The sequence below is a fragment of the Carcharodon carcharias genome, chromosome 10 (genome assembly GCF_017639515.1).
Source record: "Carcharodon carcharias isolate sCarCar2 chromosome 10, sCarCar2.pri, whole genome shotgun sequence".
Taxonomy (NCBI): domain Eukaryota; kingdom Metazoa; phylum Chordata; class Chondrichthyes; order Lamniformes; family Lamnidae; genus Carcharodon; species Carcharodon carcharias.
The window spans coordinates 66840264-66864474 of record NC_054476.1 but is presented as its reverse complement, the minus strand read 5'-3'; the positions used below and the strand labels follow the sequence as shown (position 1 = coordinate 66864474).

The window sequence follows — 24211 nt, the reverse complement described above, 5'->3', positions numbered from 1 at the left end:
AGGCTCAGGTGACCTACCATGTGGCGGGTCAGGAACAAGTATTGCCTAGAGCAGCAAAGGTACATTCAGTTGTACAGTTTCCCATTCCCATAACAAAACCAGTAATCATGAGATTTTTAGGGATATGTGGGTTCAACAGCATACCATTCTCTTGTAGAACTGTATTTAGCAAAAGGAAAAAATAATTTTTGAAAAAGAGCTCGACGTTTGGGAATAAAGGTGGAGACATTTAAATATTGTGCAAAGAATGATTGTCTTGAGCTTCTGGGAAAGGAAAGTTGTTAGTAGGCTAAAAGGGTTGTGTACAGTCCACAACACAGATTATAGACATTCAATGAATTAAATGGACTCAAGTGCAATGTCTCATTCTCATTGCAATTTAAAAACATTTGATGCTCTACAATATTGCTAAATCAATTCAATCACTCAATGGGAAAAAAGCATGGGTGCAGAAGTTTCCTTATTGTACCAAAGGGAGGAACTGAAAGACATTACCATACAGAGATCTTTCTGAATCAGTTACTCAGAGTCATTCGTCACTGTACAGATATCTCTCTGAGGAAGGAACTGAATCAGTGAGTTGGCATGATTTAAATTTAGTTGAAGGTACACATTGTTGACATTTCAGTCCCACATCCCTAAATCATCCATTGGTACTGCCAACATTTTACCAACAATTATTTTCAAATTCTCAGAGTTGCATTCTTTCAGTAACTGACCCTGTGCTGCCCTTGCATGTGTAACACCACAGTCACCATCTCCTGCTTCCCTATCCAGTTCATTCAGTTCTTCCTCCATCTGAAGCAGAGTGGTGGAGATCATGTCTAAGACTGAATGCGCCTTATCCACGAAAGGACCTGTAAAGCAGTTGAAATTAAATGTAAGGCATGGGTTTCAAACCTTATTCATTGCAACTTTCGATATGTACAATGCTACACCCTTGTTCAAAAGAAGTGTAAGGTTAAACCCAGCAACTATAGGCCAGTCAGTTTAACCTTGTGGTGGGAAATCTTTTGCAGATGAGAATATGAAGCAAAATTAATAGTCATTTGGATAAGTGTGGATTAATTAGTGAAAGAGAGCATGGATTTGTTAAAGGCAAATCATATTTAACTAACTTGACTAAGTTTTTTGCTGAGGTAACAGAGATGATTAATGAGGGTAAAGTGGTTGATGTGAGATACCCTGTATATGGACTTCCAAAAGATGCTTGATAAAGTGCTGGCAAAGTTGAAGCACATGGAGTAAAGGGGACAGAGTCAGCATAGGCAAAATGTTGGCTGAGTGACAGGAAACAGGGTAGTGGTGAATACTTGCTTTTCCAATTGGAAGAAGGTGTACAGTGCAATTCCCCAGGGGTCAGTTCTAGGACCATCACTTTTCTGTAAGCATAATAATGACTTAGACATAATATGCAGGGCACAATTTTAAAATTTGCAGATAACACAAAACTTGGAAGCATTGTGAACTGAGGAGGATAGTGTTAGACTTTAAGAGGACATAGGTAGGCTAATGGAACGGGCGGACAAGTGGCAGAGGAAACTTAATGCAGAGAAGTGTGAAGTGGTACATTTTGCTAGGAAGAACGAGAAATGGCAATATAAAATATATAAAACAATTCTAAAGTGGATGCAGGAACAGAGAAACCAGGGATTACATGTGCACAATCATTGAAGAAGGTTGGGTAGGTTTTTTTTTCCTATTCTTTCACGGGACATGAGCGTCTCTGGCAAGGCAGCATTTGTTGCTCGTGCTTAATTACCCATGAAAGGGGGAGATGAGCTGCTTCTTTGAGCTTCTGCAGTGCATGTCATGTAGATATATTCACATTGCTGTTAGAAAGGGAGATCCAGGTTTTTCATTCAGCAACAGTGAAGGGTCAGTAGTATAGTTCCAAGTCAGGATGGTGTATGGCTTGGAGGGGAACTTGCAGATCGTGGTATTCCCATGCATCTGTTGTCTTTGAGGGGTTACAGGTTTGTAAGGTTCTGTTGAATGAGACTTGGTGAGTTGTTGCAGTGCATCTTATACATGGTGCACACTACTGTCACTGTGCGCTGGTAGTGGAGAGAGTGAATTATATTTAAGGCTGAGGTAGACAAATCTTTGATTTCTCAGGGAATCAAGGTGTATGGGGACTAGGCAGGAAAGTCGAATAAAGGCAGGAGATTATCCATAATCATGTTGAATAGTGGAACATGCTCAACGGGCCATATGGTCTACTCCTGCTTCTATTTCTTACATTCTTATATTCCTATCCATATGTACATGATTATTTATATGAGTTCAATCAATGGCGCCCTGTAGCCAGGAATGCCACTTGCCTCAGAACACTGGCTCTGCTCTCAAACTAAAGTTGAAATTAGATACACAGATCCATGTTTAAATAGAGAATCTGTTACCTCTGTGGTCCAGTGGTGAACACTGACTGAATCTAGCAATGGTGTATTTACAGTGGCATAGTGATTTAGTATCGTGAGCATTTTCATTTGTGCCATTAGTGCTGCATGGATGTTGCTTTTTGACTGGACGAATTAGAATACAAACTTCATTAGCTGTGTTGCTAATGTGGAGCAGTCTCTGTATATACGATTTTTCACTGCTGTTTTGCCCACATTACTCTTGCTACATTGGGTAGTAGAGAGTCCTAATTGTCCATTTCTTACTGCCCTTGAAATTACCCAGCCCTTGCTCTCCTGTTCTTCCTACTTCTGATGCAATGTGTCCAGCATCATCACAACTGGAAGTCTCCTCTACATGAAGATGTTTCCTGCTGTGTTCATTACAGAAACTCGAATAGTTCCCTCCTGTGTTTTGAAGGAAACTTTGATTAGGAGAAAACGTGTGAATAAAATGAATCCTAACTACACTGGTGTGTTTCCAATAATTTTCCATGAACAAGAATTTAAACAAGAAAACATTTATATTTTAATAGAAACGAGTTGAGTAGATGATCAAAGCACCTACACTAACACAAAAAATAATAAAACAGTAAAGCTGATCATGTCATCTAACACACAGATGAAATCTGCAGAACTTTGATAATGCTAATGAGCAGGGTATGTAATACTAGCCTTTTCAATCTGATTATTTTAGTTAAATACCTGATGCATACAGATAGCCCTGAAAATTGATCGGTTTCCTGCTTTTTGTAAATAAAATATTAAAGCCTGTTACAAAATTTGTATTTGCTGAAACACTTGTTGCTATTGCCTCGCTATGGTTGATTATTGCTACGGCAAGACCCATTATTCTACAATTTCTGTGTTGCATCTTTAAACAAAAAGTCTGCCTGAAGGTTCTTCACAAAAGAGAAACAAAGAGTCACCAGTAGAGCAGCTGTTTGGAGAGATAAACAAAATTGGAAATTACATATATACAGTGCTATTTCACGTCATCAGGAACATGCAGTCACTGTTATTTTCAAGACAAAAATGGCAGCTAATTTGTGAATGGCAAGATCCCATAAACAGAAAATAAGCTTAATAACTGAATAATCTGTTTAACTAATGTTAGTCATGGGTGGAATATCAAACAGGTTACTAAAGGAACTGCCTAGCCTTTTTCACACCATTTACTCCCACTAAACTGGGAGATGGGCTTTGATTTAACATAAAACATAAGGTCACCAATGCAGCACCTCAGTAATGACTTAAGTATTAGCAAAGAATATATGATCAAATCCACACCTTCTGACTCAGAGGTGACAGTGCTACCACTAAGCCAAATAGATACTTCCAAAATAAAAATCCACAGACTATTGCAATGGATCAATAATTCCATAAAACAATGAAGGGCAAATTACATCCTAATTTAGATGTTTTAACATTATTACGGAGAAAATACTCTTCTAAGGTACCAAAATACTATTACAAAAGATTGAGTACATTGATGATATCTCAAAAATGTTCATTATTTTACGCTATAAGCAACACAATATTCAAGTGTTACAGAACTTGAATGGAACATTTAGTGCAACAGCATCATAGGGCAGGAATTTTCCCTCATTAGGCAGGTGCGCACCCGACCCAAATGTGAGAAAAATAGTGCGCAATGACATCGGGAGAGTGTCCTGACGTCATCGTGCACTCTCGTGATATTCTGTTCAGCGGGCGCGCATGAGGGTGGCAGCGCACCCGCCAACAATTAAGAGGCCTATTAAGGTCCTGAATCAATTAATTAAATGAAATTTTTCTCTGCCTGTCCAACATTTCGGTTGGTAGGCGGGCGAATAGGCCAAGCAACTTTTGCATTTTTTGTGAAACCTCATCCACGGGAGGGATAAGGTTTCGACCAGTGATTTAAAAAAAAGGCTTTTGAAACTCATTTTTAATATGTCCCTGCTCATGTGACGGATGATTGTTTATTTTTAATGTTGAAAATCGTCAGCTCCCTGATGCAGCCTCTGTGCCTTCAGGGAGCTTTCTGTGGGCACACCCGTGTGCATGCCCTGACTTCCGTGCTCGCACTCCTCCCCTCCGCCCCCCCCCCACCCCACCCAAGAGCGCTGAGTGTTGCAGCGGCGATTCACGCTGGCTGGCCATTAATTGGCCAGCCAGCATGAAATCAAGGTTGGGGCTAGATCGCAAGCGGCAGCTGGCTTTGCAGCAGCTCCCGGGAATGCCCGCCGCGCCCGCCCAATGAGGTAAAAATCCTGCCCATGGTTTTGCTTGCTTCTCACAAATTTTGCATTTCTCTTTCTCCCTCATTGGCTCCATCACTCTTCCTTCCTCCGTCTTTCCTTTAGTCATTTGTTCACTTATTGATTCCATTCACTCTTGCTCTTATTCTGAACACTATCTCCCTTGCTATCTACTTCACTGGAATTTTTCTCATCATCTACACTACGTTCCTTATGGTGCAATTATGCTTCTTTCTACAGAAACACTTTCACAGACCACATAAACAATGTGAACAGCCTTTACCGGACTCAGGAGGTGTATCTGTGTTCTCAGGTTCCAAGGAAGGGACATTCAGAGTTTTGCATTTCCGTGCCAGGCGATGTTTTCCTGCATTGGGCCAGCCAGGGGCTGAACTGTGTGAGTCTGTAAGAAAAATAACGGACAGACTCTTGTTTCAGAAAAGCATATCTGAACAGGCACACTGGAATGATGCATCTCTCATCATTATCTATCAATACTATAAATTTATAAGGCAACCAAGTAACTTAAAACTAGTCCCCAAAAAGGTGACTTCCCTCTTCCTCTGCAACTGTTTGATGAATGCACTCCATGTGGTCATAAACCATACCAGCCAAGATCATCCTGTATCTCAGTCTATGTGTCTGCCATTAGTTGATCTCAGCCAAAGTGTCATGAAGGTGCTCCAGAAACAACTCAAACCACCTGCCCATTTGCCTTCAGAAATTGGCACACACGAAGATAACTGGTGATGAAGGAATAGGCTCAGTTATAGTACTTCCCCACAGCTGAATGGATTAATGACACACAAGGTGCCAACATATACAAAACTATATTGCATGAATTAGTGCCGTCAAGAGAATAGGGACAATGGGAGAAATTCTTTGGAAGGAAGGGGGCAAAATTCAACAGCAGCTGAATATCAGTGTGGGGATTGCATTGCATGATCAATCCATGCCTGTTACTTCCAAAAAAGGCAGAATGCCAATTTCGCAAAAGCTGGAAACTGGCATGGTTGCTGTTTGCAATCAGTGCCAAACACACTACTGAGTGGCTGCACATATCAGCAGTTGCACAATGTATTGACCAATCAAAGTCAAGCTGCCTGGTTTAAATTTCAAACAATGCTTGGCAGTAAACTGTCAGTCACCATCACTGGTGCATTCTCCATGGTGACGCCTCTACCAATTAAAATCCACTTGCCAACAAATCAGCACTGTCTTCTCATACAGTATAAGCTGTAGTTTTTCCTTTATATTGGTATACTTGCAAAGTGTCCTGGTGAGTGCAAGATGAAAAGCTTTGACCCCCTTCTTTTTTCAGCAATATTCAAATTCTGAACTAGCAAACGACTAGAAGCCCGAAGGGTGGCGGGGAGCCCAATTTCCTGGAACTCAGCCACTACGAGATGGATGCCTTAGAGCTAGAATGCCACCGCAGAGCTCATTCCACCAGATGTGATTAGGTAGGAGTCCCTGAAGGAGATAAAAGTACGGTGCACAGCTGCGAGAGTGGCAGGGAGAGCAAAAATCGCAGGGTGATGATTGAATTTACTGACATATTCTCTCCCTCCTGCAGATGCTCTGTCCACAAGAGGATTCTGGGACCCCAAGGACCGCTCCTTAACCCCAGAGGAGGACACCTGCACCTGCATCACACGCTCTCTCTGAACCAGACACCAGTGCAGGGACTAGCATGTCGTTAGGCTTAAGTTCATTGGCTCTTATGGTAGTGCACAGTGGAAAGGGCATGGCACACTCACATGAGGAGCTGGCAGAGGCAGAGAGTGCCTTAGGTGTCGGCAGTCGGAGGATTGCTGGAGACCAGGAACATGCTGAGTCCAAAGGAGATGATGAGCCTCTGGAGTGGTCAATCAGGCGGCAGATGCTGGATGTCCAGTGGGATGTGCGGGGAGATCTGCGTGCCATGATCTCTGTTATTGAGGTGTCCATGCCAAGCGTGAGCAACGCATTGACCCTGAGCATCAAGCACACAGCCTCCTCCCCTGAGACAATGGCGACTCTCTTGGAGAGGTAGCTCCAGGAACAAAACCTGGGGTTCCTGGGGTTGCACTTGGACATGCAAGCCTTCACACAGGCAATGACCTCAGGAGGTCACTGCCAGTGTGAGGGATGGATGAGGCATCTAGTCTCCCTGCTAGGTTCCCATCCATCAATGGTGAGCAGGCTTCAAACAAATCTCACGCTGACGGACGAATTGAATGGCGTCTTTGAGGGCTCTTCTCTCCAGAGGAGGGCAGCAGCTCCTCTGCCCCTCTGTCAGTGACTGTCGCATCTGATGAGGCCATGATGACTGAGGAGTGCCCAGCCTTGGCGCTGGACACACCTTCCCAGGTGGAGCCTTCTCAGGCTCCACCGGCCAGAGGACGACCGCCAAGGTCAACAGGGGCGACACGACAGCAGAGCCAGCAGGCTCCCTCAATGCCACTGCCAGCAAATGGGGGGGGGGGGGGGGGCACCAAGATGCAGCACTCACAAACCTAAGATTAAGGCACCTTGAGCACAACAGGGGCTTCTCATGGGTGACATTATTTCCATTCATATTTTAAAACTCTCTTGATGGTGTGATCATTAACACCAGAAAACGTTATGCTTGTTTCTTGTTTCTTTGAATATTACATAAACACTAATTTTGCTGTATTGGCCTGAGTATGTGTGATGGTTCTTATAGGTGCTGGGGGCGGCAAGGGCTTTGAAAGTTATTACATAGGCTGCAGTTGGAATTTCAGATTTTGGGTTTACCCATCACAAATATCTTTTATGGAGGCAACATCCTTAGCATGAGCTGGAATCGATGACATAGCAGCCTAGTTGAAGTTATGTATTATCAAGGCCTCCCTGATGTACATGCATCTCTTAAGGTTCCTGACATTTGCCTTCACTTCCTCACCCTGTGCCTCCCCGGGCTCCTAATCAGACCCATCAGTAGATTCATCTTCTGCGACATCTGGAGTTGCTTTGTGATCCTCGGCCTCCAGTGGGTTCCCCCCACTTGCCAGAGCCAGATTGTGGAGAGCACAGTAGGAAACAAATATAAGTGACATCCGCTCTGGAGGATACAGCAGTGCTCCCCTGATTGGTCCAGGCATCTGAACTGCATCTTCAGCAGCCCAATGGTCCTCTCTACCACCATCCTTGTGCAGGTATGACTCCTGTTGCACCTCTCCTCCATCTCTGTTCTTAGGTGCCAGAGTGGGGTCATGAGCCACCGTTTCAGGAGCCATCCATTCCAGCAAGCAGGAGCAACAATCAGCCTTGGCACCTGTGAGTTTCACAGGATGTCAGCGTCATGCGAGCTGCCATAGTGACAGGCACAGACTTGCAAGATTCGTGTCTCATGATCGCAGATGATCTGAGCTCCAGTTCACGAAGGCTCCTGGCTCACCTGCAGGTGCTTTGATGGCAACCTGAGTGCAGCCGATGGCACCGTGGATGTGAAGGAAGCCTGCAATTGCCTCGAAGCCTCTGGCTCTCTCAGCCTGGCTGATCTCATCCATCCAGTAATGGGTGAATGTCGTCACCCATCTAAATAGAGCGTCAGTAATGAGCTTGACACAACTGTGGGCAGCAAGTTGGGACACACCCACCCAGATCCCCCGCTGACCAATGGAAAGAACTGGTGGCTTAGAAATTGAGGGCCACTATGACCTTCAGAGACACTGGCATAGGGTGACCACCCACGCAGTTGGAGGCGATCTCCGGCCCAATCATCTGGCGTATGGTGGTGACAATGTCCCTAGAGAGGCAGAGCCTCCTTTGACACTTGATCTCGGACATGTTGAGGTAGTTGGAGCACTACCTGTACACTCTGGCTACAGGGTAGTGGTGCTTCCTGTGGGCCCTCTGCCTTGCACTCCCTGCTGGCCCTGCACCCGCTGTGCCTCTCCTCTCACAGTTGCTCCCTGGTATGCGCCCTGCAGTCACCTGGTCTTCTCTCTCTCCTGGCCCTCTGTTCTTCCGCAGAGGAGGTCCCAGCAGCTGAGTATACAATTCCCATGATTAGAAATGCACAAGGCACTGTCACATGAATCTAAGGGTGCACTCTGCTGAAATCTTTAGACAAAGATGGCAAGAAAAAGTATTCCAAAAGATAGCTATCCACGCATGGAATGCACCAGAAATGACAGTGAATCTTCTCAAATCGCATAAATTTCACAGCAAAAAACTCTGACCTAAAGATACCGAGCCTTTGCTTCGGGGACCTTTTATCCCGCCCCTGGTTGAGAACTCAAGGGAAACGTTGTTGGCTGCCTGCCGTGTGACATCTGCAAAATCGCACGGGCAATATAAAATTCCTCTCAATTGGTAAATCAATGGCCTTAATTGGCCCTTTAAGTGTCAGTGGATGCACTTCCGACTCCCGTGTGCGCTCCCAGGCCAGTCATAATATCGCTCACTTGCACGATGATGTCAGGAGGCTTGCCCGACCTTCTCACGTGATTTCACATGACTTCAGATTGGGTGCAGGCCCATTTTCTTCACATAAAATTCTGGTCATGGCCTTTGTACTCAGGCAAATACAAGAAAATTGACATGAGCAAAAAGGCCTGTACGTCACTTTTGTAGACCTCACTTGGGCATTTGACACTGTGAGCAGAGATGGACTTTGGAAAGCCCTTGAAAGACTTGGGTGTCCACCCAGGTTCCTGGGTATTTAGTACAGTTTCACAAAGATCATCACGGAGAAGTCAAGCACAACAGCAACCTTGCAAGTCCCTTCCAAACCTCCAGGAGGGTGAAGCAGGAATGTTTGCTGGCCCTGACTTTATTCGCCATTTTCTTCAGTATGATGCTGCAGTAGGCAATGGAAGACCTTGAGAAGGGAGTTTATGGATGCTTCCAGACTGATGGAGGTCTTTTCAATCTCACACAAAAACACAAGAAAAACTCATACGTGAACTTCTTTTCATTGATGACTACACTCTCCTGGCCCACAGTCAGTCAGGCCTGTAATGTATTACAACATGTTTTTCTGAGGCTACACAACTTTTGGACTAAAAATCAGTTTAAAGAAGACTGAAGCCCTGCATCAGCTTGCACCCCATGAAGACCACCAAGCATTGCTATCGAGGGAACCGAGCTGAACGCCATCAAGCACTTTACCTATTTGGGGAGTGTCGTTTCATGCCACGATAGACAAGGAAGTGGACAATAGGCTTTGAAAAACAAACTGCGGATTCAGCATACTCTGGAAACAGCCATCATCACCATTATCAAGGCCATCCTTCTGCAAAGCCAACTGCATTTGGTGGGTTATGTTGCCCAGATGGATGGCAGTCAATTGCCCATGATCGTTTTGTACAGAGAACTGACCACTGGTAAACAGAATAAAGGGGCCCCATGCAAACGTTTCAACGGCATTTCCCTGAAGAAGTTGATCTCTGTATGCCACATCAACCATCACCAGTGGGAAGTGCAAACCATAGATTGTGATGCCTGGAGACGCCACATAGGGAGTGCTACAGACACCTTTGAGACTGAGCGAAGAGCCAGGATGAAGGGTAAAGATAGGTCCAAGTGCCCTCAACATCAGCTACACTTCACTTGCACCTGCTGTTAGAGAATCTGCCAGTCATGGATAGGCCTGACTAGCCACCAGTGGGCCTGCAACTGATGGGAAGAAAAATATGACCTCTCAAAAAGCTTAATTCGCAAAGAAACTTCAAGAAAAGCTACTGTAGCAGCTCTCACCCAAAAGCACTCACCCAGGAGTTTCAGTTGTTCACTATCCACATGCATCAGAGTCAAAGAAGTTCCTCCCATTTCCAAGGACGTCATTAAGGAACCGATGTAAGCCCTTTCAATAACGATCTCCTTACTCTCTGAAAGAGATGCCCAGGAGATCATTTACATTATTACTGCAGCAAAATTAACTGTTATTTCAATCCACACAACATTGAAATAATGTAATCATTAAATGGCTTCAATTTGTCACTTCATTTCTGCCATTTTAAAAAAGAATGACAAAACACACATTCACATCCATAAAGAAGTCATAATAAGAGCATGGGACAAAACTGAATTGGAAACAGGGGTTACATCTCCATGAGCTTGGCATTTGTATCAATATAGGCTGGAATTTTATGGCGTTCATTGCATGGGACAGGATGCCATTATGGGTTAGAACATATTCTCCTACTTTATAGACTTTGGTTTGAATCTAGCACAAGCAGAGCAGACCAGATAGAAATAAGGGAAGTGGACTACAATGTAGAAAGACCATAGGAGAAAAGGGAATGTGAGTGAATTCATGAACATTATAGACCAAACGTGCACAAGAGTATCTTTGAAAAGTGTACAAATGCAGGAGTGCAAGTAACAGAACATGAGTGAGATTAAGTGTAAATGCAGGGGCAAAGGAGTTCAAAGAGAACATGACAGTTGCTTGAAAATGAGAAAGACAGAGGGACAGAGGAAGGAGTTCACCATGGACCTAGACCTCCTGCACCCTAATTTTCAATTTGAGAAGGCTGATTATATTCCTTTTTGTTAATATCTTGGCTGATTTCCTAACCTCAGCAATGCACTAATGTATCCTAATTAAATCGCATCTAGTCTTAGCCTCAAACCCATAAACAACCACAATATTTGCAGGTTGCGTAATTTGTTACAGTACTGTTTAGGAAGAGACCACTTGCACCTAACTTACAATTTGTGATACCTAGCCACATGGTTGATGACCACAACAACTGTGGTTGTACAAAAAATGGTTTGAATTTGCTAATTTAGACACAGGCTCTTTTGTATGGCAACTTTTGAAAAAGAAAATCTAGAATTTCAGTTGTAGCATAACCATTATGATTTGCTTCCTTTTCCTCAAATTATCATTTAGGTTGAGCCTGAGGCACAGGAATAGAATTTTGTTCCTTCCACTGGTTATTCAACTGTGCAGTGTGTCTCCTCTCTTCCTTACCCCATTCACAAAAATGGGAGATCTGATTGCAAGAAAATCCTAGGTTACTGCCTGATACCTGTCCTGGTGATCTCTGGTGCACAAATTACAGAACATCAACAGGTCTCTCCTGTTGTCCTTCCATGCCCCAAACCATATGAACTGACAGGCTGACTGATGATGAACTCCTACATAACATAGGAGCAGGAAGGCCATTCAGCCCCTCGAGCCTATTCCATCTTTCAACTAGATCATGGCTGACATGTAGCTCAACTCCATTTACCTGTCGTTGGCTCATATTCCTCGAAGCCCTACCTAACAAAAATCGATCAATCTCAGTCCTTAAAATTTCAATTGGTGCATTATCCATAGACTTAGGGGAAGAAAGGTCCCGAATTTCACTTTCTTTTGCATGAAATGATGGATACTGATTAAATTCCTGAATGGCTGAACTCTAATTATGCCCTGTTGTTCCCCCACCAGAGGAAACAGTTATTTTGTAGCTACCCCGTCAAATCCTTTTATCACTTTAAACACCTCATTTAGATCACTGCGGAGCTTTCTAAATTCAATGGAATAAAAATTAAGTTTCCTGTAATTTAACCCTTTAAACTCCTCTATCATTTTGGTCAATCCACCATATACCAGCTTGAAGGCCGACATGCTGCTTAAATCCTCTTTCATGCCATGTTCCTTTTAGACTTGACGATTTCAACCTCCCAAGTTCTACTCTCTGCAAACTTGGGGTCATCCAAAACTCTGTTGCCTCTGTCCTAACCTGCACCAACTCTGGTTCACCCATCGCCCTTGTGCTTGCTGACTTACATCGGTTTCTGATTAAGTAACGCCTCGATTTTAAAATTCTGACTCTCATTCTCATCCCTGAAATCTCCTCCAGCCCTACAGCTCTCTGAGATGCCCGTGCTCCTCCAATTCTGGCCTTTTCAACAACCTTAATTTTAATTGCTCAATCCTGACAGCCTTGCCTTAACATCCTGAAGCTCTGAAATTTTCTCCCTAAACCTCTCTGCCTCCCTTCCTCTCATTTCTCCTTTAAAATGTTTCTTAAAAACCAACCTCTTTGACTATGCTTTTGGTCATTGGACCTAATATCTCCTTTATTTGGCTTGGTGTCAAATTTTGTTTCAGAATGCCCCTGTAAAGGACCTTGGGACATTTCACTATGTATAAATACAAGCTGTTGTGGTTGCATATTTCCTGAGATACAGTTCCCATAAACTGAACATAGCATTCCCACTGGGGTGTAACCAAGGTTCTGCCCAATTAAGAATCACTTTCTCACTTCTAAATGCCAATCCTCAACATAAAGGCCAACATTCCATGAGCTTTTTCGATTACTTTTTGATACTGTGAACTTAGCATATTGACACCTAAATCTATTTGTTCCTCCACAGCTCCTAGTTCTTACAAAAATATTCCATTTTGTCTTTCTCCAATCCAAAATGGATAACTTCACACTTCCCCAAATCGAGCTCCACTCCCACTACATTGCCTGCTCACCAAGTTGTAGCATAAGGGTTAATGTGGGACTGAGTACAGTGATGTAAGAGAGCACATGACCCACACCCAGGATTATTGTAGCATTGGGCAGAGCCGCATGCAGACCTAAGCATGGAGACAGCTCCTAGCTTGTACCCTTTACTGTATACTTATAAATAGTCCAAGTAGTTAGTAAAGACTTGTCTCGGTAACCTAAGACTATGAAGACTTCATCACACCTATTGAGATGTAACCAACACCCCATAACATGGTGAAGGCAGAGGGAGAAAAACCCAAACCTCACGAAAATGCACAGACAAGCTGAAATGCTGGAAGCCTGAAAAATTCAACAAAGCAATCTGATCTGTAAAGAAGCTCCAGGTGTAGAAGCACAGAGGAAAATCACCAGAGAAAAAGCTCCAAAGAAAAGCTTGGAAGCTGAAGGCAGATATTCAAAATTCCTTATTGTACCAGAAGAGAAGACTCAATGAATCTCCTTAGTCCAGCTGCTGAGTCGGCAGAACTTGCAAGGGTGAGCTAAATATTTTAAAATTCTAAGCTGCAGCAAATCGGGAGAAATCTTTAAAGTGCAGTTTAAAAGAAACCCATTTCTGAAACCCAATACCCGAATCGGAGACTGAACATGTAGCGTCCAGGCTCATCTGAAAAAAAGGGAAAGCATTAATTAAATATTTCAAGAATATCGCAGCTGTTCAGTTTGGTAAGAAGCAAGCAGAAACTCGAATTCAATGGATTCGTGAGTCAAAAAAACTAAAATGTTGACATATGAAAGTCTACAGACAGCTGATCCAGGCAGACATTGTAAAATATTTTTCAAGCTGAGTCTGCTCACCATTGCGGCAGAGCCTGCCAAAACTGGCAAGCACAGGAAATCCCTTTGTTTCCGAGTGAACGAAAACTCAGACAGCTCTTAAAGCAGAACAGACACTGTTAAAATTTTCAACATGGATCAGAACTTTTTTTAAAATTAATTCACAGGATGTGGGCTTCACTGGCTAGGCCAGTATTTTTGCCCATCCCTAGTTACCCTTGAGAAGGTGGTGGTGAGCTGCTTTCTTGAACTGCTGCAGTCCATGTAGATACACCCACAAGTGCTGTTAGGAAGGAAGTTCCAGGATATTGACCCAGCGACAGTGAAGGAACGGTGATATGTTTCCAAGTCAGGATGGTGAATGACTTGGAAGAGAACTTCCAGGTGGTGGTGCTTCCAGCTATATGCTGCCCTTGCTCTTCTAGATGATGGTGGTCGTGGGTTTGGAAGGTGCTGCTGAAGGAGCCTTCGTGAATTCCTGCAGTGCATCTTGTAGATGGTACACATTGCTGCCACTGTGCATCAGTGGTGGAGGGAGTGAATGTTTGTGGATGTGCTGCCAATCAAGAGGGCTGTTTTGTCCTGGGTAGTGTCAAGCTTCTTGAGCATTGTGGGAGGTGCACTCATCCAGGCAAGTGGGGAGTTTTCCATCACAATCCTGACTTGTGCCTTGTAGATGGTGGACATGCTTTGGGGAGTCAGGTGGTGTTTTACTCATCGCACAATTCCTAGCCTCTGAACTGCTCTTGTAGCCAGTATTTATATGGCTACTCCAGTTCAGTTTCATGTCAATGGTAACCCTCAGAATGTTGATGGTGGGAGATTCAGTGGTGGTAATGCCATTGAAAATCACGGGGCGATGGTTGGATTCTTTCTTATTGGAGATGGTCATTGCCTGGCACTTGTGTGGTGCGAATGTTACTTGCCACTTGTCAGCCCAAGCCTGGATGTTGTTCAGGTCTTGCTGCATTTGGACATGGACTGCTTCAGTGTCTGAGGAGTCACAAATGGTGCTGAACATTGTGCAATCATCAGCAAACATTCCCACTTCTGACCTTAAAATGGAAGGAAGGTCATCGATGAAGCAGCTGAAGATGGTTAGGCCGAGGACGCTACCCTGAGGAATTCCTGCAGTGATGTCCTGGAGCTGAGATGACTGACTTCCAACAAGCACAACCATCTTCCTTTGTGCTAGGTATGACTCCAACCAATGGAGAGCTTTCCCTTTTATACCCATTGACTCCAATTTTGCTAGGGCTCCTTGATGCCACACTCGGTCAAATGCTGCCTTGATGTCAAGGGCAGTCACTCTCAGGTCTGTCATGAAGCTATTAATGTATATAATATTACTGAAAAATATTTTTCTTTTAAAATAGAGGTTTAGTCTGTGGGTGTGTCTTAATTGGATTAAAGCCGGCTAGTCTGGGTGCTTTGACGTGTACTAGTTTTGATATGTAGGAGAGAAAGAGTGCATTTGCATTTTTTGAATCATGCATTCAAAAAATGGGGTGAAAACTGACATCTATCTAGCAGATACCAAGCAATATGTTTATATTACTAATAAAATTGATACTATGAAAGGGGTTTTATTGTTAGAAGAGGCTGGTGCTACAATGAGAATTTACATTCAATGAGCAGTGCTAGGTATAACTTCGGCAGTTTTGTGTTTGCAGGCCGAGGCTATGTTGGATCAAAGCCTGTAAGCCTACCATTATGTCTGCCACGTACCAAAGTGAAAGGAACCTCATTTTGGATTTGTAAGGTGAAAATGTTTTGCCTGGTGTCTGGTTAAGTCTATGAGTTGCTGTTGTCTTAATGGAGATTAGTTTGGGAACTTGTTAAAAATCATGATCATAGTAATTTGTAGCCACATGTATATATATTTTAACCTGTGTAAATTAATAAAATGTTTCATTTAGTTTAATGTAAAACCTCGAGAACCAGTGGTATGATTCCTGAATTTAGAGTTGTATCCCAAACATAACACTTTAAGTTATAGGTTATGACAGTTGTTTAAAGTTTCCCTCTGGGATTTTTAAATAGTTCAGCAGTACCAACTGCTCGGTCATAACACTTCACCTCTGGAGTTCAACTCTTTTGTCCATGTATGAACTAAGACTGTAATGAGGTCAGGAGCTGAGTGGCCCTAGCAGAACCCAAACTGGGCGTCAGCGAGCAGGTTATTGCTAAGCAAGTGCCGCTTGATAGCACTGTTGATGACCCCTTCCATTACTTTACTGATGATCGAGAGTAGATTTGTCCTGCTTTTCATGTACAGGACATACCTGGGCAATTTTCCACATACTCGGATAGATGCGATTGTTGCAGCTGTACTGGACGCGCTCCTAACCAATCTGTTTAAGTTCTGGAGCACAGGTCTTCAGTACAATTGCCAGAATATTGTCAGGCCACTAGCCTTTGCAGTATCCAGTGCCTTCAGCCATGTCTTGATATCACCTGGAGTGAATCAAGTTGGCTGAAGACTGGCATCTGCGATGCTGGGGAACTCTGGAGCAGGCCAAGATGGAGCATCCACTCTGCACTTCTGACTGAAGGTTGTAGCAAATGCTTCAGCCTTATATTTTGCAGTGATGTGCTGGGCTCCTCCATCTTTGAGCATGATATTTGTGGAGCCTCCTCCTCCAGTGAGTTGTTTAATTGCCCACCACCATTCACGACTGGATGTAGCAGGACTGCGATGCTTAGATCTGATCTGTTTGTTTTGGGATCGCTTAACCCTGCCCATACTTCCAAGTCAGTTTGGACTAATTCAAGGTCCAGTTCAATCACAAAATTGGGGACTTTGGAGGAAAAGATTCTTAAGATACAGCATCACTTCAGATTTAAATACAAGTCAAAAAAAGAGCAGGTAAACATGCTACTTTACTTGGTAGGTCCGACTGCAGATGACATTATTGCACAACAGAGAATTGATGAATCATCTGCAAAATTCAAAAAGGTACTAAAATCATTTGACATTTATTTTATTCTAAGAAGCAATAAAATACTTGAAAGAGCTAAATAACATAGGAGAACCCGATAGCCAGTGGAACTAGTCAATTCATTCATCAATGAATTGTACAGGATGGCAGAAAGTTGTGAATACAGAGATTTAAAATCTGAACTCATTTGAGACAGAACAGTGGTAGGAGTACCAGATGATGCACTCTCTGACCTTCTGCAAACAAAGGAAGATCTAAAATGAAAACAGAAAATGCTGGAAAAACTCAGCAGGTCTGACAGCATCTGTGGAGAAAGAAACAGAGTTAACGTTTCGAGTATGTATGACTCTTCTTCAGAGCTAAAGAAAAGTAGAAATGTGATGGAATTTATACCACTTAAGGGTGGGGGTAGAGCAGGATAGAAGGTCAGCGATAGGTAGCGGCTAAGGAGGGATTGACAAAGATGTCATGAACACAAGACAAAGGGAGTGTTAATGGTAGTGGTGACGACTAAAGAAGGTGCTGATAGTAGCATAAAGATGAGAAATCAGAATGTGTTAATAGCAGAACAAGGGACTGCACTCTGTGAAAGAACAACATAGAAGAAGTGACAATTGGTCCATTTGGGGAGTGGGGGCAGGGGGCAGTGGTTGGGGGAAAAGGATGGAAAAAGAGATAAAAAAGGGATAAAATGATGAATAAAAATAAGTAAATAAAAATAAATTTTTTAAAAAGGGATTAAAAAAGGGGTGAAGGTAGACGAGAGAGTTCATGATATGTAGTTGTTAAACTCAATGTTAAGTCCGGAAAGCTGTAAAGTGCCTAATCGGAAGATGAGATACTGTGCCTCCAGTTTGGGTTTTGCTTCACTGGAACATTGCAGCAGGCCATGGATGGACATGTGGGCATGACAGCAGGATGCTGTGTTGAAATGGCAAGTGTCAGAAAGATCTGGCTCATGCTTACAGACAAACCGAAGGTGCTCTGCAAAGCGGTCACCCAGTCTGTGTTTGGTCTCCCCAGTGTACAGGAGGCCACATTGGGAGCGGCAAATGCAGTAGACCAAATTGAAGAAGGTGCAAGTAAAGCGCTGCTTCAGTTGAAAGGAGAGTTTGGGCCTGTGCATGGTGAAGAGAAAGGAGGTAAAGGGGCAGGTGTTGCACCTTCTGCGTTTGCTGGGAAGATGCCGTGGGAAGGGGATGAGGTGTTGGGGGTGATGGAGGAGTGAACTAGGGTGTCACAGAGGGAATGGTCCCTACTGAATGGTGACAGAGCCTGGTGAGGGCAAGGTGTGTTTGGTGGTGGCATCATGTTGGAGTTGGCACAAAAGGCACAGAATGATCTTATGAATGCGGAGGCTGATGGGGTGAAAAGTGAGGACAAAGAGAATCCTATCATAGTTCTGGGAGCGAGGGGAAGGGGTGAAGGCAGAGGCACAGGAGATGGGTTGGACATGGTTGAGGGATCTGTCAACCACAGTGCGGGGGCAAACTTCAGTTAAGGAAAAATGAAGATTTGTCAGAAGTGCCGTTTTGGAAGGTGGCATCACCAGAACAGATGCAACGGAGGCGGAGGAACTGAAAGAATGGGATGGCGTCCTTATGGGAAGCAGGGTGTGAGGAACTGTAGTCAAAGTAGCTGTGGGAGTTGGTGGGCTTGTAATGAATATTGATGGACAGTCTATCCCCAGAAATAGAGAGAGAGAGGTCAAGGCAGAGAAGGAAAATGTCAGGGATGGATCATGTGAAGGTGATAGAGGGGTGGAAATTGAAAGCAAAGTTGATAAATTTTTTCAGGTCCAGACGAGAGCATGAAGCGGCACCAATAGTCATCGACGTACCGAGAGAGAATTGTGGGAGGGGACCTGAATAGGACTGGAACAAGGAATGTTCTACATACCCCATAAAGAGACAGGCATAACTTGGGCCCATGCAGGTACCCGTGGCCACACCTTTTACTTGGAGGAAGTGAGACAAGTTAAAGAAGAAATTGTTCGGTGAGAGAACAAGTTCAGCCAGATGGAGGAGAGTGGTGATGGTTGGAGATTGTTCGGGCCTCTGTTCAAGGAAGAAGCAGCGAGCCTTCAGACCATCTTGGTGGAGGAGGGAGGTGTAGAGGGATTGGACGTCCATGGTGAAGAGGATGCGGTTAGGGCCAGGGATCTGGAAATTGTTGATATGATGCAGGGCATCAGAGGAAGTTGCAGATGTAGGTGGGAAGGGACTGGACAAGGGGAGAGAGAATGGAGTCAAGAAAGGAAGAAATGAGTTCTATGGGGCAGGAACGGGCTGACATGATGGGTCTACCAGAACAGTCCTGTTTGTGGATTTTGGGAAGGAAGATCTAACCCTGGAAAAGGCAATCCAGATAGCTAGACAGTCAGAACTCCGTGAGCAGCTCAGGACCATTTTAAAGGGTGAGAATAAAATGTGGTGCAGAGGCCAACACTCAGTCCAGCTAGTTTAGCAACAAAGGCACAGAGAACACACCAGGCCAGGGAAAGCAATACCTGAACTGGCCAACAGAACAACCATACCAGTACTGTAGAGCGAAGAACTCTCACAGGCAAGATCAATGTCCTGCGAGTTCAGCCCAATACTTCCAATGCAACGGGATTTGACACCAATGCAAACCGTGCAAGGCTAAAACCCTGAAACATGCAGAAGGCCTAATAATGCTCCACAAGGTCAAGACTGCAAGTCAGGAAGAGACAGAGCCATGCTTCTTGGGAGTCGTCCAAGATCATGGTTGCTCATTTTGGAATGCTGACATTTCAGTCAATGGCCATTTAACAAATTTTAAATTAGACACAGGAGCCAGCGTAACAGTCCTGCCAGAGAAAGAACCATGACTGGTGACCCAGCGACTGACTTCACCCACAACCCCCGTACGGAGCAGGAGGCTTAAAGCTCCCAGTGAAAGGCACCCTGCAGGCAACACTGAGATACAAGAATAAAACAATCCACGAGACCCACTTTGTGATTCAAAACCAGGACTGTTCATTACCAAGCTGCAAAGCCTGTGTTGAACGTAACCTGTTACAGAAGATTGACAAAGGCCTGGCTCCAAGTACAAATGCGAGTTCCCAAAACTCTTCATAGGACTGAGGTGACTAAAAAATACATAAAAGATCACACTGAGAGGGGATGCTAAACCCACGTACCTATTCACACCATATAATTTGACACACCCACTCGAAGCAGGTGCAGCAGCAGCTGGATGAGATGACAAACATGGGAGTTATCTCCTGAATCACATAACCAACTGCATGGTGTTCTGGAATGGTCCAGTCCCAAAGGTGAACGAGTCCATCTGTATCCGTGTCGACCTGACATAGTTGAATAAAGCTGTATATCCCATGTCCTCAGTGGACGAAAGCCTGACTGAGCTCTCGAAGAGCATGGTATTTTCAAAACTGGATTCAAACAATGGCTTTTGGAAACTCACTCTTGATGAAGAGTCCAGGCTGCTGACAACATTTATTAGCCCCTTTGCAGATTCTGCTTTAATCTGCCTGCCTTTTGGAATCAGATCGGCGCAAGAAATATCCTAACATATAATGTCGGCCATTTTGCAGGGCCTTCAGGCAGTCATTTGCCACATGGATTACGTATTAGTTCACGGCGCATAGGTGGATGAACATGACAAAAGATTCACAGAAGTCTTACAGCAGGAAGCATGGCTGACGCTGAATGACACTTGCAAGTTTTCAAAAACATCAATTCAATTCCTGGGCAACATCATCAGCAATCAAGGCATCACAGCAAACCCTCAAAAAACCAAGGCACCCATCAAGTTTCTAACCCACCCTCAATTCCAGATCTTCAGTGATTCTTGGGGATGGTGAACCAGCTAGCAAAATTTTTACTGAATTTGACGCTGATCACAGAACACTTGAGGCATCTACTTAAGACCAAACATGGTCCTGGGACTCACATCAACAGCAAGCTGTCACTCATATCAAAGCAATGCTGCCCTCCACAGACATTCTAGCCCACTATGATCTAGCCCTGCCCATCACCATATGGGGTTTGCCTACAAGGCGGTATATGTCCAAGGTAAAAGCCAGACAACAGCAAACACACTTTCAAGAGCCATAGCGGGCCTTGCAACAAAACAGGACATTAATCTCATTGAACAACTGGAAGTGTACTCCCAACTGACAAGGAGACACCTGCCAGAGACCACAAGTAAACTCCAACAGATCCGCCAGGAACAAATGTGCGATGAGGAGTGTGCCCACATCAGCAGATACTGCCAGCTGTGAGAATGGATTTTTAAAAAAATATTTTTGGGGAATATTATGTTATTCTGTAAAGAAGGCTGGGTGTCTGTGCATGCACATGTGTGATTTAATTAAGCTGGGCAAAAGATTGATAGAAATCAGCTTGTCTGGGGGTTTGAAACATGAAAATAATAGAGGTGTTAAGTTTGAGGTAAGTAAATAGGTTAGATCTAGCATTTGCATTTTTAGATAAGTTGAGTTTGTTTGAATATCAAAGGGGAGTCAGAGGTACAAGAGAACGGTAGCAGGGATATTATATTTTATTGACCCAAAAGCAAAGACAAGATAGAGGCACAGAAGATTTTATATTTGGAAGGATTTCAAAGAAGTGCAAAAACAGTGGAACCGGAGATGAAAGGGAAAAGAGGTATTTTAGAGTTACTGTGGATAGCTAGAGTAGCTGTTGAGCTGGAGCTATGGAGATTGCTGGAGCTGTTTGAGCTGTTGGGCTATAGGTGGAGCTCTGGCTGGGAGAGGATGCCATTTGAACCAGCCATCCGGTCAAGCCAGAAAAGACTAGAGCTGCAACAAACAGCTTTAATCTGAAATGGATTCCACTGCAAAGTGGAAGAGGGTAAAGATCATGTGGTATGCCTTTATTAAAGCTACAGCAATTTGCCTCAGATAATATTACTGGGTTTCATAGTGAGACATCATTAAGGGAGTATTGCCTGGAAGGTGTTTACTTGTGGGTTTGACCAAGTAGAGAGTTTTGGGGAATGTTTTCTAAGATTAATCTTGTGTGCTTAAGTTTTATTTTATTTTTGTTAATAAAACATTTGCTTTACATTTTTAAATCCTAAGTGTTACTGGACCTCTTACTGCTGAGATCAGTACGTTGTCTTCTAGTTTTCAGAATGCAAAAAAAAGGGTATGGCCTGGAAGTCAAGTTTCCCTCTGGGATTTGGTTTGTGCAGCAATTAACACTGGCTGTGGTCATAACACCAACAAGGATGCAGGGACCATGAAAACTTGGTTCCAACAACAAAGCTTTCCGATTATAAATGACCTCCCAATCTATGATGGACAGTTGGTCACCCCAGTCTCCCAGCAGCTACAGAGATTCTTCAAAAAATACACAAGGGTCACCTGGGCATCACTAAGTGTAGGGCACATGCCCAATCCACTGTCTAGTGGCCAGGTGTTTCCAAGGCAATTGAAGACACCATTGCAAATTGCCAGGTGGCTGTGCTGCACAGGCAGGACTCAATCCCGCACAATTTCCAAACAGGCCATGGGAAAGGCTGGGCATTGACCTGTTCATCTTCAACAGCAAATTTTTCCTTATAGTGATGGACTACTTCTCCAGATGGGTTAAGGTGAAGCAACTATATATAACTACCACAGAGGCAGTAATTAAGGCACTAAGAGATGCTCACGAACCACAGTATCACAGACAAGATTGTATCCAACAACAGCCCACAATATTCAAATTGGTAACTTGTGCACTTCGCCACTAGATTCAGCTTCCACCATCGCATTAGCTCCCCATGACCCCCAAGTCAAATGAGGAGATTGAAAGAGGTCTGTGCAGTAAAAGCACTCCTAAAAAAGAATAACAACTTCCCCACGGCACTGCTCACATACAGGTCCATCCCTTTACAATGTGGCCCATCCCCATCTGACCTCCTGATGGGCAGGAAACTCTGCACACAACATCCAACTCTGCTGATAAAATTCATACCAGGGTTGGTAACCAAGGATTACCAGGACATCAAATCAAGAAAACAGTCTTTTAGGCAGAAGCAAGCTTTTAGGCAGAAGGTACTATGCCAGAAAGTTCACACAATTACAGAAAGATGACAAGGTCTGGATTAAAGACCACGAGAGGAAAGGTACGGTCATTAGGAAGAACGAGGACCAACCTCGCACATACCTGGCTGGCACTGCTGAGGACACAGTCAGAAGAAACAGGAGGAGACTCCTCCTCATCACCACTGTGCAATGGAGAGATATCAAGAAACGTACCCAGATGCCAGAATAACCTCCAGGCCTACAGGAAGAACAAGCAGCGACAGAGCCTACCACTCGTACAAAGTAGTGCAAACAAGATATGCAAGGGTTATAAGGCTTCTAGATCACCTGCACCTTTGAATTCAAGGTCTTGAAGTGGGGAGATAGGGTAGCGATAATGCAGTAATGACAATGTAAATGTATGATCATAATAACAATGTAAGGCAAAGGTAAACTATAATCACTTAAAATACATTGGATAAAGAGTTGGGGGAAGTGTAGTGTAAGGACCTGGCACATATAGGGTTAATGTGGGACTGAGAACAGTATCGTCCACATGGTCACCCAGGGTCAGTATGGTGTTGCACAAAGCCGCTTGCAAACCTGAGCATGAAGACAGCTCCTAGTTTGTATCCTTTACTGTATATCTGTAAATAGTTCTAGTAGTTAATAAAGACTTACAGTTAACCTGCTAAAGACTATGAAGACTTCATCAAACCTATCAAGATGTAACCAATACCCCACACCACAAGTCTACCTTGTCGCTTTGTAACTTCTTATACTTCATAATTTATTCTGCCTTCTAAATCAGCGTCATCTAAAATTTAGATATTCTATTGTTTCATCCAATTTGTCAATATATATATATATATACCCGAGTATACTCCTATGAAGGGACATTTCTCAACATTAAAGACATTATGTAAATGCAAGTTGGTGATATATACAATTAATATGAGACTTCATTACTTTCAGCTTTAAGATCCTCTGAAAAGAGTCCGAGGCAAAGCTCCCAAATCCAGTTAATGTTTTTGGCTGGTGATGTTGCATTCTATCCCATGGACATTCAGGATTCAGGACCCTCCAGTGAAACAGCCACAATATAGGCTTCTTTGTAGAAGCTCAGCTATTCACCTTTAAGGTATAAGTGCTAGGTTTGTATCTACTTCAACAGTACAAAACATAGGTCAGTCACTGCACAATGTCAGTCACTGTAAGCAAAATAGTGTGTTATCAAAATTTGAATATCTTTCAGTTTGGGTACATTGGCAATCCTTTGGTGGTCAACACACATATAAACCAGCCTCAGTTGCATATATTCCCATCTTGTGGTCAACCTGCCATGCCTGTTCATCCTTAAGTAATG

At 43.7% G+C, this 24211-nt stretch overlaps 1 protein-coding gene across 5 annotated transcripts in view; it reads right to left on the bottom strand.

Annotated features, from left to right (window-relative positions):
• tkfc (triokinase/FMN cyclase) overlaps window positions 1–24211 on the bottom strand; it is a 104708-nt gene that overhangs the window by 22210 nt on the left and 58287 nt on the right. For all 5 annotated transcript variants that reach the window (XM_041198196.1, XM_041198197.1, XM_041198195.1 and 2 more), the window contains 3 exons: window positions 10366–10482; window positions 4926–5045; window positions 720–857 (listed from right to left, as the gene is read on the bottom strand). In XM_041198196.1, the coding sequence (XP_041054130.1) occupies window positions 720–857; window positions 4926–5045; window positions 10366–10482 (375 nt within the window). The remainder of the gene's footprint in view (window positions 1–719; window positions 858–4925; window positions 5046–10365; window positions 10483–24211) is intronic.